This window comes from Hetaerina americana, unplaced genomic scaffold, assembly GCF_022747635.1.
Source record: "Hetaerina americana unplaced genomic scaffold, ioHetAmer1.1.p SCAF_1, whole genome shotgun sequence".
NCBI classification, from domain to species: domain Eukaryota; kingdom Metazoa; phylum Arthropoda; class Insecta; order Odonata; family Calopterygidae; genus Hetaerina; species Hetaerina americana.
This window is the reverse complement of record NW_027286069.1, coordinates 56,668,425-56,684,732: the sequence shown is the minus strand read 5'-3', so window position 1 is coordinate 56,684,732 and position 16,308 is coordinate 56,668,425. Positions and strand designations below refer to the sequence as shown.

At 42.4% G+C, this 16,308-nt stretch overlaps 1 protein-coding gene across 10 annotated transcripts in view; it reads left to right on the top strand.

Moving 5' to 3' along the window:
• The window catches only part of LOC139691948 (semaphorin-1A-like), a 693,697-nt gene that overhangs the window by 479,282 nt on the left and 198,107 nt on the right, over positions 1 to 16,308 (top strand). For all 10 annotated transcript variants that reach the window (XM_071589921.1, XM_071589938.1, XM_071589989.1 and 7 more), the window contains one exon: positions 11,312 to 11,363. In XM_071589921.1, the coding sequence (XP_071446022.1) occupies positions 11,312 to 11,363 (52 nt within the window). The remainder of the gene's footprint in view (positions 1 to 11,311; positions 11,364 to 16,308) is intronic.

The window sequence follows — 16,308 nt, the reverse complement described above, 5'->3', positions numbered from 1 at the left end:
AAAACCGTTTGTAAAATTATGTTGAGAGGCGTGAAGCTTGATATTCAGTTACAAATATTACCTTAATCTCAGTTCTACGATTTATTCCCCTCCCATGTGTGCTAACCGTGCGTGTCGCGTAGAACTTGTTCGGTGCGTTGTTCAAATAGGCAACCACTCAAATTTTAATAAAATTGATCTCCATTAAAAAATGTTGATCCCTTTGAAGTAATGGAAGAGGTAGATAAAAGGGACGAAAACAGACAGCGGCAGGCGCCACGTTAGCAATTTGAAAATAATTAATCTAAAGCAGCGACAAGAGCGAATCTCATCGCACTTTGACGGCGGAAAGAATGGATGGCGCAAACGTCATGTTCACTGTTCCGCTCGCAGTTTTATAATGAATTTGATTTTAATTAATTTGTTAACGGCGTTGGGTGCCAATGCACTAGCGTTAAGGGAAACTGTTTTTTTAGTGCCGGAGTACATTTGATGAAAAATAAAATATGTATTCAAGAGGAAAAGACGAGCGTGGATGGACAAACGAAGGAAGGTTTGTGGGGGGGGGGGGGGGAGAAGGCGAAAAAGTAAAATCGGTGGCCGAGGTAGGTGGGCTGGGGAATTATTTATCGTTTTTATTTTTTATTTTATTTAGGGAGTGTCAACCGGCGCCCTAACGTAATTAATCTACGTCCAACTCGACCCACCCGTGGGTCATACGTCAGCGTGACGTATTGTCCAGGTGGGTAAGCGTGGGGCTTCGCAAATAACTCAGCAATGGCCCGTAAAGAGAGGCGAGAGTTATATATACGGTTAGGTGGATACCGAGGGAGTAGTAGACGAGAGAGTATGGAGGATGCAAAGCGATATTGTCGTGTGGCCTTTATTCCTTCGATGTACACAAATTCTTGACGGCAGTAGACCAAAAAATCCAAGAGCTGGTCGTTCAAGAAAGATGCCTTGGAACACTCTGGAAAAGAAACAACGGGGGATCCTCCGCAGAGAAAAAATATATATGTATCTATAAATAGCCATCGTTTCGGCCGGTCGGTCGAGTACTTTCATTTTATTTTACTTCGTCTAGATATTTATTTTTTACTCGAGACATAGAGGTATAGAGGCGGGGGAAGGGCAGGAAAAATAAGCTGCGCCGCCCTGATAAGGCGGGAGGGCGGAGGCCGGCTGGGAGTTACATTTTTCCTGAGTGCGAACCCAGCTATCCGGAGAGGCTTCGATCTACCAACGTCCCATACGGAAAGTGTACGGGGATGCGAGGGAGGAGAGGTGGGTAGTGGGGTTTGGTGGGCGGAAGGGTCGGAGAGGAAAGGATAAAGGCACAGGGGGGGTGGAGAGAGGAAACAGGGTGAGGTACTCGCAAGAGGAAAAAGAAAGCATACAACCGCCCTCACGCACTTCCGTCGTCCAAGGTCCGGAGAGAGAGAGAGAGAGAGAGAATGCGGGGGAGGGGGTGCGGAGGGACGAAGGAACATTTGGAAATTTAGGAAAAAAGTATGCATTTGTTTTATTTCCTGTGTATAAAATACCGCGTTGAGTCTCATTTGAATGGAATGCCGGAATTAAAACCACTTCCCAATTTCTAAAGAGTTGGGTTTTTTCATCTTTTTTATTTTTTTTCATTTCGAGGTTATCCTCTCCCTTTTCCTTCCCTTTTCCTCCCACCTTCTTTCTTTTCCGCCTCTCTGTCCCTCCTTCCCCTCGTCATCTCAAATAAAACAACCCCTTTCACGTTTCATTGTTCTACATTCAAACAATGCTCCCACTAGGGATGTGTCGGAAGGGTTTAGCTTTTTCGGACCGGACGGTCTGGGGACCCAGGCTCTCGCCCGCGTTGGAGAGTTGGGAGATTGTCGAGGACGAGAGGGCTTTGCCGGGGCTGCCTCCCGGTGGCTGCATAGGAAAAAACGAGATAGAGAGATGAATGGCTTGGAAGGAGAGGAGGGACGGGGTAGTGGACCAAGCATCAGAACGGGACGAGTTTGCATTATGGGATCCCCCCCCCCTCGCACATACCCCAGGCCATCCCCAGTTTCCCATTCTCTAGCGATCTCCCCCGGGGGCTGAGCTAGGTCGTATATATTAATTAATTTCATACATTATACCATCTGCGTGCGGAAGGGAAAATGGGGAGCGGGCGTATAAATGCGTTTGCATAAGTCATGTTTTCGGGAGGCAGAAGGATGCATGCTAGGGATATTTTTTTTTAATATTTCATCTTCGGGGCCGGAGGGGTGTGGATTAAAAGCGCTGCAGCGGTCGCGTGGGGCTTCGAACCGGTTCTTGCGAGTGTATAGATTGGCTCGGAGACGCGATGTGACGCGCGGAGTTCGACGAGCGCGGGGCAGAGGACGCGAGGAGGTGACGCAGGGGCAAGGCGGGTTGGGCAGAGGTTGGTGGTTTTGGCCGAGGGCTCGGGGGGTCGTGGACACAGGAGTGGGAGAAGTGCGCTGGCTAGGCTGATGGGAGGAAGCGAGCGGAGGAAATTGATGCCAGGGATTTACTGATTCATTTTATCCTCCTCTTTTACATTGTTGGTCCCCCTTTCCCTGCATCCCCTCTCCATCCCTTGTCTATGCCCCATTCCCCCGAAATCCCCCGCGATGTGGCCTCCATTCCAAGCCGATCTCTCCCTTCTCGTGTCCCCTCCCCCCTATAGACTACACCTCGCAAAGCTTCCCCACGGATGCAACCCTCACCTTCCTGCCCCAGTCCCGGTTCAAGTCCCCATGGGCACGCGGGGGGAAAGTATGTGTTGTACGCACCACAGGGGAGTGAGGGGGGAGAGGAGAGACAGGAGAGGCAGAAGAGGCACTTAGGAGCTGTTGTAAAATTCCGGGCTCCCTTATGCGAAACGTTTCATCCACTCTCGATATTCAGTGATTTATTTATGAGATTGGTATTCCGTTTATTTTCTCTCTCCCTTTCTCCACTTTTTTCCGTTTTCATTACGCCCTTTTGAGCAGGGGAAGCTGATTACTAGTTGCAATTTTCACACGTCCGTCTAACCAAGATGGCAGGATAGGTTCAATTCGAATTTTTTTCAGTTGGTGTTTACAGCCCTATTTTAGCCGGATCCCGATCAACCCGGGGTTGATTATTACTATCGAACACTATTTGTTTCATCTCAAAAAAAAACGTGGCTAATTATTTTCCTCGCTGTGGAGACGAAAGTAAAAGCCTATTAGAAATGACGAGCAAATTTTTGGGACTCTATTGTTGGCGATATCTCGAATTTTGTGGGTCTCAAATGGCTTGATGGAAAATTTGCTATCTGAGTGGGCTCCTTAATGCAAATATAATTTTTTGAAAGGTCAAAGAGAGTCGTTTGAGTTTTTCACCGTAAATGTGCTTCCGGTGGTCATTATTGCTGAATCCTTTGGATTTATTTTTTTGCGCCAAAGCTCATTAGTTATTTCCAACTACTGCGTTTGTGTGTGTTTTTGCTGTTCGTAGCGCCGGTCGTCGCGTTCGGTGAAACGTATTTCGTTTCAAGCTTTTCGCCTTCCATAAAAGAGAAAACTGTTCTTTTGTGGAGTGAAACTTAGTCAATAGCAACAAATTCCCCCTCCTTCTCTCACAGTTATTTATGTTTGCTCTTCATTTCAAAATTTGTTTCGAACAGCGGTCCGCGGAACGAGGATATAATATATATTTTTTCTCCGGCGAAAAAAAGCGATTTTTTCACAGTCGGCATTTCGGTTTTATCATTTCGTACGTATTTTTTTGGGTGATAAAAGGACTTCCTTTTGAAACATTTTCCGAGGATATAATGGCAGACATTCATTTCAGCCTTTCTACAGGACTCTATCGCGCGAGTTACATTTTCTCTGTTTTTTTACGTGCTCGTACATGCATAGGTATAATGGAACGGAACCGACTAAATTGTCGCATTCTTCTAAACGTGATACAGTAGATCAACTACAGGAGGCTCCCATCAGCCCTCTGATATTCTCCTTATATCTCATAGAATTCTCGCGCATAGCAGTAAATTTCATTTAATCGTACTCATGGTGCTTATTTCTTTTTACAAAATTTGCTGCAGCGTTCGTATTCTGCGTATTTAGCGTAATTCTAACGAATGAGTCTATGTTTTAATCCAATTTCCACGTCATTTTTTGTCTGGTGCTTTAGCGGGCAATGTTTTGGTAATTATAAATGAGGCAGTATTTGGTGAAAATAGCCCAGTGTATTTTGTGGAAGTAATGGCTGTAGGTTATTATACCGTCATTTTTAAAGTCGACGGTTAATTTGGCATAGCATCGTTCACATTTTAAGTCAAATTGGGTATTCATTAACAAAACGACCGAGGGAATACTTTCGAAAGTATTAAATGTGATTATGCACTGTTTGGATTAGGAAAAATTTTATATTCCTCTTTTACTTCCACTACCTGAATTATGGAAAAAAAATTGTGGATGCAGCAGAATCTCGTCCAAAAATGATGGCAGTATTTTTTAAATAAATATTCTAATAGTAAATTTCAATATATATCGTAAAAATATTTTTACAGATATATTATGGTGAGTGTGAACATGCAAGTTTTACTTGAAACTGAACGTAATATCGGAAATTGTGTTAAGGCTTGCATTTAGTTATAAAGAGTAATACAAGAGCAAGTTATTTTAATGTCTATGAATTCATTTTAGCTGTTTAATAGGCTTTCCGTGAATAATTTATTTTCAATTAACTCATGCCTAATATTCCATGCCACTCACTTCCCCTTATTTAATGGAAATGATTCATAATGTCAGTATAATAATGTAATGACACGTGAAAACACATTCAGGAGGGTGAAGATGGTAGATCTGTGCCGTCTTTGGCTTGATAAATCTGATGGTAAGAAATATCTCGCCACTATGTTCTTGATAAGTGTCCAAATCCATGTTTTAAATCAGGACTGGACGTCAGCTGAGTGCTCCTTTCATTCGGCCATCTCCTCTCCGCATCCATTTTATTCTGTGAAGCATTTTCACTGAAAAACTCTCTGCCTTATTATAAAAAAAACTCGGATGTATGGATTAGTGAATCAAATTTAATGAAAACAGAATTGACATTAGTGGGCGTCCTTTCGGTGAAATTCACATTTCATAGAAATATAGATCACATAGTGAAATGTTGTTCTGCCAAATCCTTTTTATATCCCTGCTCGGTTTTGCGATTGAAAAAATAAATTGATAAATTCTGTTTTATTTTTCAATATATAACATATTTGTTTCCAATTTAAGGTCAATTGGAGTATATTTCGGGCGATTTAGATCCTGATTTTCAAATTTTATAATGCGTCATATTTTTATGCAATTAAATTCATCATAGGCTTATTGAATTCATAATTTTTGAAGAAATAAAAAAATTCTTGATTTAAATGGCGATAAATATTTAAGAATAACTCTTTCAAAGATTAGAAAGTGGATTTCCATTGCCGTACAATTCAGTTCTCTGTTGTGAGTAACTACTTCAACTAATTATTGTTTCAGACCGCTTGGGATGTGGGAGCTGATGTAAAGAACGAGTATGTAATGTAGTTGAAATTATCGACCCTAATTCAATGTCAATATGATTCTTCCATTTGCGTCCATCATTTACGTCTTCTAGTCGACCATCCGCGTGGACTTTCTATGATCCTTTAGTTTGTTCTGATGAAAATAAAACTTTATCACCATTTTTTTCCGGGCTCCATCTCTTCTTTTTCCTCTCTCCTCCCTCTCCCTATTCCGTCTCCTTTCCAATCACTGCTCGTTCCCTATCCCCCGGGAACCGCGTCCATGAACGCGTGAACGCATACTTCAAAATCAATTCCTATCCCGCTCCTCTCCCGTTCCCGCCCCCACCATCATCCAATCCCGTACTCGCCCAACATTCTCTCCACCTACCACCATCCCTCCTTCCTCCAACTCGCCGACCCTCTCTTTTGCCCTCCTGCTTCCCAAATTTTTCCTTTTCAAACCGCTCCTTCCGCCAAGCCAGGGCAAATAGATTGCACGCGCTGAGCGAAATGCATTTTCGTACATCTTTCCGCACATATTTAGCTGTACGTTCAATTTTTTTGCGACCACTCCATAATGCCCGTATTGCTCTCTAATAACCACTTCATTCCCTACCTCCCAGCTGCCATTTCCTCCGCCCTCTCCCCCTCGCTCCAAACCCTACCCTCCGATTCCAGTTCCCTCTCACCCTCATTCCATCCCAACCCCTCCCCCTCCGACCCTCCCTCCTTCCCACCATCCTTTATTGACACCATTATAATGATCGGCGATGGAAGTCCGAATCTCGGGAAAGTGTGCTGCAGTGAAAAAAAAAGAAAATCCCATCGCCGTTCCAATAATGCGCGGTGATCTGCTCCGGTGTTCACGCACGTACTCCACCGCGGCTTCTCCCTAAATTACTCGCCCTCTTCTACCCCTTCTCTCCAACACCGGGCACTCTTTCCCACTCCTCCTCCCTTCCCCGCACATTTCCCTTTCTCTCTCTCTTCCCATCGTCCTCTCCGTCACGAATTCGGTACCTTCATCCGCCTCCATAGGGGGACCGTCATCACGGCGGTTGCTCATTCATCTGGTTCTAGATAATTTGCGTCTTTCCTATTATCCCAACGTTCATATTTTTATTTTTTCTAATTATTGTCCCATTTCTCCTCCATCTTGCTATCGTCCTCACTCTAACATGACGAGTTTAACCGTGGCCATTCAGGCCACTCCCTGGATGTTTTCAAACATTTTGTTTTTCCTTTAGTTCCCCTTTTTGCCTTTATTACTCTCCTCCCTCGCTTTCCCTTCCGAGCTTGATTTTCTTTCTCTTTCCTTCTTTATTTCATCTCTCTCTTCAAATTTTTCTGTTGTTCTTCTTGGAGATGAGGAAAACATGTTTTTCCTTCCGCTCGTTCAATACCTGTTTGTTTGGATACCAGTCGTAAGGACTAGAGGTCTGAAGCGATACAAAAAATATGAAAATTATTATTAAAATAACCGCCACTTACGTAGATCCTCCTTTTTCCCCGACAGCTTACGGTTGTGGTCGAATGTGTAGTGCATATTAATTTGTTCACGGTTGAATATCATGTGTAGTACATGCAGTTACGCCTTTTCTCTCCATGACTCAATATTTCGTCAAAGTAATTAAATATGCCCTAGCTTGTAACCCTGATCCTATGAGCCCATTGCCTGCGGGTATGTAGTATGCGCAATTTGTGCCAAAAGTTTCCATGTTTTTGTTTCCAAGGTAGGTAATTTAAAGTTAGTATAGAAGTGCGTTTCATCGTGAATACTTCATTGTAGTGTAAAGAAAGTCAGTCGATGCGAGCGTGTCTAATTTGTATTTTTATCATTCAGCTAAAGTGCATTTAGCCAGAGGGCATTAGAGCATCGTAACGGCCTTGGAAGTTAGGTAGATTAATGCTCTGGCACAGGAGGTAGTTAATGACTTCGGGGAATAGAATACCTCGCCTGAGTTGAGAATCAGCTATCGATTCTGTCCAACTGATGATTGAAGTGCGTTAATCACAATTGAACTGAATTTTGCATTTCGGAATTGAGAGAGAGAGAGAGAGGAAAACAGTCATAAAAGCTCAATCCCTTACTTGATGGACGCGTGATCTAGGTGTTATGTTCTCATAATTGAAAAGAATGAAACTCTCTATTAACGGTTAGTCTTCTGCTCCGCTTCAAGGAACCAAATATTGTGTGGTTAGTTACGAAATTGCCAATCCCCTCGTAAATTCCAAGGGAGCAATAAATTGTGCCTCTCTATGCGATTCGCTGTTTCGCCGAATAAATTCATTTATCTCTTGACCAGTTGAAATTAAGTTAATCTTTAGAAATCTCATTGTTTCTCCTTTTATTTCTATTGATTGTCGTCTTCAATTTTCAATCATATTTAGTATAAAACCATGAACCATAAACACAGTAATCAACCCGAAGGTCGGTTTAGTAGGTGATGGTAGAGTTCACCCAGTACTAAGCCCGACGGCGTGTGAAATTCACACATCAGGGTAGGGGGGCCAGTTCCTTTCCCTGTGCCGGTTATGGTTTCCCAGGAAGACCTGGTACCCGAAAAATCACATTAGCTTGGGTGGAGCTGCAGATGCCCAGAGGGGCAAGGCCCAGGAATCGAACCCGGGACCCTCCGGTCAGCAGTCCAACGCTCTACCCACTGGACTCCCGAAACCCCCCATATTTAGTATATCAGATTGTATATAATTCATGTGTTCTGTGTATTATAAAGCCCCTTTAAGGCATATTTGCCCTTTTATATAAAACCCGTTTTAAAACGTTGTGAATACTCAAATTCTTGGAATAGGCAGTCTTTATTCCGAATATTTTTCTTTTTTCCATTATCCCGATCTTAATTAACCTCCGATGTACATAATCGGCTAAGAATTTTTAAGAATAATATCTTATCTCCTGGATTGTCTTCTCCCACGCAACTATCCTGTTAATTGTATCCGGTACCCTCTTCCCTTCTAACACCGTTGATGTTGTCATGTTTGTTAAATTATTCTTATCAGTCTTTATATATTCCTTTGTTGAATTACATCCATTCGATTTAAATCGCCCACTTTTGGTTTAAAACCCTAATCCTTTCGCCGCTGCATTTTTAACCTTTCCCTCCCGTAGCATAAATCTTGCAATTCTCCTGTCTTCGATACAGTCATTTCTCCTTCAGACAAACGCCCCCCGCGGCCGTTTCCTCACTCCCTCCCCGCCATCCCACGGCACACTCCCTCCCGCAACTCCCTGGTTCCTCTCGTCGGACCTCCCACCGCTGCGGGGTGACGGTGAGTCACGTCCACGCCGCCCTCCAGTCCCATCTCCCCTTTTCCTCTTTAATTTCCATCCACCACTTTGTTCACCCCACCACCCTCTCCTCGCCCCCTCCCGTCCGGCATTTCCCCTCCGTCCGGGTGTCCTCCCCCACCTCCTTCCATATTTCTTTCCCTTCCGCCCGGATCCGCACCAACCCCCCGCATCCCCAACCCATCCTATCTCCCTTAATATCCCCCACACCCTTCCCCTTCCACCGCCCCCGGTCCCCCTCTCCATTTCCCCTTCTCGGTATCCCTCCCTCGACCCCCTCTCCCTCTTTACCCCTCCTCATACCGCTCTCACCTCCGCCCACCCTCCTTTCATCCCCTCAGCTTCAATAATGGATTCCTTGATTGTGCCTCATTACTCACTCAGAATGGGGCATAACGATAACAACCGACCACTTTTCTCCTGGGGGTGGTTCCAGGGTACTCGGGGGTGTTTGCAGGGGAGGGGGAGGGTTGGGCGAGGAGCAAGAAATGAGCGGGGAGGAAGGGGTTGTATGCGGTGGGCGAAGGTAGGGGCGAGGCGGATGGGCGGAGGAGAAGTGTGGGGAAAAATAAAAGGGCGTGTAAGGGTGTGGGAGATATGGTAAGGGGTTGGTGGGGATCTCTCTCTCCGCTGACGTCGCTCAGGGTAAAGAGATCGACCCGTTTCCCCCAGTGTCTCTCCCTAAGCCAAAGAGGGGTGCACGGCCGTGGAGAGTATTGGCCGGCATCTTCTTCCACGGAGTGCCCCGGTGGGACCGGATGAGAAATGGCCGAATTTTCTTATTTGTCTCCTTAATTAATACTATTGGTCGGTAGGCCGCAGTTGATAGGAGGACTGGCTGACTCAGGCAGTGTGTGCGAGACTGTGGCTAAGTGTTTCCGTAAAAGCGTTATGGGTGTCGGGGAGAGGTCGGCAGGGAGAGAAATATAGCGCAGAAGCTGAAAGGGTGTGTGGGGAGGTTTAAGGGATAACATAATGCAAGGGTCTCTTGTGTCGGATGGGCTGCGTTCTCGATTTAAGGGGGTTCCATGTGCAGGGGTGTGGAAAATTAGTGATAAGGGATCGTCTGAACTATTTGTGGGCACGGTGAAATTACTGTGCGTCAAAAAAAAAGAATAGTGGGCGAGCATCCTTTGGGAGATATCTAGATGCGGATAATGTATTCAAATTTTTAACCGCTATTATTTTCGTCTTGCTCATTCAGAACTGTTTCAGGGCTATATGAGAGCCCGCAGGCTAACTGAGTCATAGATAGGAAAGGCTATTGGATGTTTTATGCTTTAGGGAATACTTATGATTGCTCATCTGTATGCGTCATATAAAGATGATACAAGAGGATATTCATTCCTGTCATCTATGTTTGGCCTTGATAAGCCCCCTGGGGCTTTCAAATGAAATTCGTCAGTAGCAATAACTTTCCTTAAAGAATTGTTATCGTAAAAATAGAAAAAGAAACATATAGAGTATTCTGCCTTTCAAAATGCAATTATCGGGGTTAATTTTCCCGATTTTTACTTCAGCATTACACATCAGGAAATTCAGTAAGTAAAGCAATTACTTGAAATGTTGATAGAATTCATGTATTCCTCCATCGCAAGTGGTCTAATACTTCGTTAACAAAAGTGATATGCGTGATAATTAAGCGAAAGACTGCAACTTTGTAATTGTTTTACCATATTGCAGCCTAACTGATGTGTGTAAGGGGTAAATGTGTGTAATTAGAACCTTTTAGACGCTAAATTTCACCATTTTATAAAAGGAAGAATTTCGCACCTAAAACATCGTTTCCCTTAAACGTAGTAATTATCATCATGAAAATCAATTCGAAGATACTACATTGGTGAAGAAATGGGACAGAATTTCTCACATATTCTTTTTACTACTCTTCATTTGATAATGGAGGGATTTTTGTCATTTCTTTCCAAAATTTCCGCTTGCGATATGGAATGTAATAGCAGTTTTTAATGCTTCATATCTTTGTAAAGACTGCGTAATTTTTCGTAATATATTCTTTTCTAGGTTTGAAGCTTAGTTTCAGTCTCAATCTTGAAATTTTACGCCAAATATTTGTAAGTTGTGGCAGATAGAAACATTTTTCATATCCTTGATCATGGCCAACACACCCATACTTTGAACATTGTGGCTATATGGGTCTAAGTAAGCCCTGCTGACTCAGGCGAAATCGAATTACCAGTGAACGGCCACCAGGGGCTATTTTCTACGCTTAAAATTTTGCCGCAACATTTTCACATGGAACATAAAATAAAATGTTCGCGGTCTAGTATAATAGAGGTGAAACGGGTGCCGCGACTCCGTCCTACGCAGCATTTGCAGAGATATTTGTCTCTGCCCCGGTTCATATTTCACGAAACCTTTGATATTCTTCATCACTAGTTTGCATGCGTTAAAGTTTATCAAGAATCGTATGTTTTTATGAAGTTGATTATTTAAATATTTTGTATCATTAAAATTAGGAATTTTTGCATTTTTCAAAGCTTATATCATTCTTTTTTCTCTCTTTTCAGGAACATCGTGTATAATATCAGCCTCTATGATCTGACGGAATTCACCGATCAGGTGAGCTATTATTAATATTTCTCTACGCACAGAAATCAGCTAAAATTAATTTGCAAAATTGAATGGTTTTAGATTTCAAAATATACTTAAAATTGATTATAATGATGTAAATTTGCCTAATCGGATTGTGGTGTTAAAAATACTGTTTTGTAAAATTTAGGCTTGGTAATTATATTATATTACTATGTTATACTAGTATGTTCTTTATAGGTGTCTTTTGATGTTATTGCTAAATACGAAGTTTTTGTTGTCGTTTTTTGTGAACCAATTATTTGGCACAATGTATTCACATGCTTGAAAGTTAATCAGAATCAATTGCCTTCTGGAAGATTACGTTATGCAAGTTACTAAACTTGAATTTGAAGCCTATATATCTCGTCTATCTGTAATTAAAACCTTGACCTTTGTATATATTTCAGTATGTTAGTTTTCTAATACATAGGACAATTCGACACAACACTTTTTCAGAAGTTTAATTTGACGTTCACCATAGTCTGTATTGGTTCTTGCGTCAAATCAGAAGGTGGTACTGTATTATTAATGTTTTGGAAATAGTTTTCAATATTGAATGAATTTTCCCAAATGTCATTCATATACATATGTATATCAAACGGAATTAAAAGCGCAGTATGGACTTGCAGATTCAAGTATACTGCTTACTTAAGCAATAAACGATTACTGCCAAGCGAACAACGTGATATTTAAATCAATGTTGTTTTTCATGGAAAAGATTTTATTTTTATTAATTGTCGTAATTATCGAGTGAGTGAAGGAATTGGTTGGCTGTGGGTGGCACGATGTTACTTAAGAAAATACTTCAGGAAACTTAGTAAAAATGTACTTCATTTAGACCGACTTACGACTTGTGCTTTAAGAATACACATTTCACCTGTGCGCTGAGAGCGCCCGTGGGAGTTGCTGTCTTCTCCGTTCAACGGTTTGTATCTCAGGAGTCTTTCGTCGCAACGAGTCGCATTCACGCGGTCGCCGCAGGAAGTAGGTATCTTTTACTCCCCACGGTCACGGCCGAGTAAACTCTGTAACTCGCACGAAATGTTACGTGGTCAATTGTAGACGAGAACGGGACGGTGTTTCGGAGTAAGTGGTCGGCCTTCTTTTTATAAGGGAGAAGAAACTTTGATGGGCTCTAGGGATTGAGTGTTATATGGGCAGGGTGATGCCGCCGCCGCTGCCGTGGGCATTCGAACCTGGTGACCACAGGACTGTGAGTGGACGAGAGGTGGTTACGCTAGTCGACTCTCTCACCTCCTCCTCTGAAGAATCTGGAATCAGTCTCTTTTATTTTGAGGAGATGGCACTGGAGCTTTCTCTTTTATATTAAAATGTTAAGTAAATTTATTTTGAAAACTTTTAAAATAGGTCTCAATACAAGAGAAGTCCTTTTTAAAAATATGCATCTCATATCCACTTAATGAAGACGCAAGTAATATTTCAGTTTGGTGGAAAATATATTTCATTTTGACATTTTAATATGAGTTGCTGCATCTATGCTGTCTTTTTTCCCAAATTTTCCTTCAGATAACCCATCAGTACCACTATAAATGTCAAGGAAATTACGTCAAATCACTGAGTATTATACTTTCGTCCACTAAAAGACGACTAACGGGAGGAAAAACTGACAATGCCGAATTGGACGAAAGTGGATTATGTGGAAAGTCCTGCGTGTAGCAGTTCAATATGACAGTATGTTAAGTACAAAGGTATAGAAAAGCAGTTCCAAAACACCAAATCAAATAATGACACAAGTTCTGTTGACTTGATTGGTAAAATATTGAATGAGTGTTAAGACATTCTACCTTTCTTATCATTTCATATCCAAGTAAGAAACATCAACATTTTTATCAAAATGACCAATTTTCATTTGCTTTTGTTGCAAATATCTTTCCAAAATTAAGACTTTACGGTGGTGTCGTAACACATCCTGTCAATTTACTTCGTGGTTCACTGCAGAGAATGAAAAAAAATTGCATTTAACATGATAATTGCTTCGATGTATAGTCTTATTCCCATAATGTTTCAAATCTTCTTGGAGTGCAGTCTCATTAGGATATCTTAATCCATCTTGAATTTGTTATTTCTAGTAGTCGGGTCTGCGATCAGCCTTACGTTTACATCTCAGGCTGTTGATAAATAAATTAAACTAGTTTCTAGAGAAATGCTTCCAAGTACCCCGGAGTTCGAATTTTTGCTACCAGCAGAGGTGTGAATTCTAGTCTTTCTCGATTTTTCCTTGGAGTTTTTCGTAGATTCCAGAATCTTCGGTGTCTTACCCGAAAGGTTCGACGTCCCCGAGGATCTGCCTCTTCGTCTCTTCAAGACTCCACAGGGAATGGATATGCGCCTGAAAACTTATTTACATTAACCCCTTCGGCCTGGAAGTATTCGTGCGAGCTAAACTTTCAAACCAGTCTTCCTCTTTCGATTCGCTTTCCCTCCCCAGCTTCCACCTCTCTCTCGCAGTTTGTGCATTTAGCTATCTCCCGGCGGTGCTGGCGTGGTTCCCGCGCGGAGCGAATCGGCTTAGGGCTCACTCACTCGCACCCCCTTCTATCTCTTCCTCCCACCCCCCGACCCTCTTGTCTCTCTCTCTCTTTCTCTCACCCGCTCGGTCTTTTTGTGGAGTAATCCCCTTCCCCAGCGTCGCGCGAGCGATAACCGAAGAAAGCCGTCTCACCCTATCTCCCCCCTCACACATCGCTCCTCTATCTGCCAGCCACCCCACCTTGCCAGTTCACCTATCTCCCGTGACCCCTCCCCCGTCCAACGTTCCTTTACTCCTCACCTCAACACCCCCATTGCCTTGTCAACCATCTCATCCTATCATCCCTTCGCACTAGTGTAAAATCATGGGCAAGTACTTGATTCAATTCTTATTTGCTCTTACACGCTTTTCTCTGTCTCTCTTCCCCCCCCCTTTTGATTCATTTCACTCCTTCTCGTTTTCATTTTGTCGGCCCTACCTACAGCTTTTTTTCTCGTGTCTCTCTCTTCCCTGCGCCTGACCCTCTCTGTCCTTTTCTCTATTTCTCTTCCATGTCCGGAGTACCTATCCCCTCCCATCTTTGCTCCTTTTATCCACACGGGAGATGTCAATGTCCTTTAAGACGCAGGAGTCAGTTTCGTATCTCATTCTTACCATCTGAGGCCCCCTCTTTCCATCCTCCTCTTCTTCTATACCTTGTTTTCCCTCCCCTCCTTTTCTCTTGTTTCTTACAATCCTTTAGTGAGCAGCCATTTGGATGTACTTGTAGCGATTTTTCGTTTGATTAAACTCCTCTTCCCCTTCCGATATTCATCTTCATCATCTCTCCGCCTCTTTTAAATCTCCCTCTTTTCGTATTCCACGTTAATTCCCTCATTTCCTTCACGTTGAATATTGACTCCTTTGAAATACAAGACTTATTAGGTACGGATCGGTAAAACGGACTTATTAAATGTTTCTTAGTGGGAAGATATTTTTGTAGTCCCTTCACAAAATCAAGTTATTGATTGATGAATATATAATATATTAGATATCCTTAACCCTTAGGATTTTAATCCAAGTTTTCGGTGGTGTCAAATTTTGCGTATCTAATTTCTCATATAAATCCGTGTGTTTCGTTTTTTACTACTCTCTGTCTGTATTTCTACAGAAATTCCTGCCTAATTCGTTTAGCGGTCTTCATGAAGTCGAAAAATGTTGGATAGTGTCAAAAAATGATCGTTATTACTCGCTGCCAAAATGTTCTCTGTAATTTGTCCATGGCTCACCATCGCCCGTGCTCCAATAGCTACTCCAAGCGTCGTCAATTTTCTTTGAACGTCGGTTAATGGCCGTACATTTTGCTTACTCTCCCTCGTGCAATATCGCATTGTTTGTTTATCTTAGTCACCTTCCTTAATCGCGAGTTGTTGGCGTCATTGCGAGGGATAGAAATACCTCCCAGTCATCCTTTGATATTAGGAACCAATTTTTACATGTCGCTCCATCCCATCGGGGCCGAATTTACTGTTTGTTATCGTGTCACGTCGTTATCCCTTAATTTTACGAATGAATGGGTCGGGATTATTTTTTCCTTTTACCGTCACCATGCTTTCCCTCAAAGACAGAGTGAAAGGCTTCACAATTGTTATTAGGCTTGATCCTCATTCGAACGGCAATTCTACACTTCTCTCGTCTCCTCTCAAATTTGTTTCTTTCTCTTATTATCCATCTGCCATTCTCTCCCGCCCAAGAGCAATTTACTCATATATTTGTTCCTTGATTACCCCGCTCTCGCGTAGTGTCATTATCTCACCGTGATGCGATTCAAAAGACCTTTTTTAAGACCTTTTCTGTATTTCCCTCCAAACCTCGTTACATTTAACCTGCCGTAGTGTGAGTTGAAATGCTCGTGTCTCTCCCCAGTTCTCTTTCTTTTCTTTGTAGTGTACTCAAACCTTCCTATCCTAATTGCTCACTTACTTCATCAAATAAGTGCAATTTAATCTTGAATATCCTGTCTCCTATTTTTCAATCTATTTTCCCTCCCTTCTTATTGCTCTTTTGAAGTTTTTAAAGATTCTCGTGGCATCGGTTTTTAAGTTTTATGAGGTTGACTCAAGCGTATTTCATTTTTCGCCGACGCTTCAATAAGTTTAGCAAATATATGCGGCATCCCCTTAACATTTCAATGATACTTCAAACCATCTGTTATCTTTTCTTCATACTTGAAATCGTCTCTCTGGGTTATCCCTTTTTCGTCCACAACCTTGTATTAATTTGTGTCATTTCCTGACTCAAAATTGTGAGTGCGCAATCTTCATCTATATGCTATTTTATTTTGCCTTTCACATTCTTTCATTGGCACTCAAAGGCTCTGGCACATATTTGAATCTGACAACTCTCCACAAAAACTCTTTCATTGAATACGTGCAGGGCGACGGATCTCGGTTATCTTTCTTT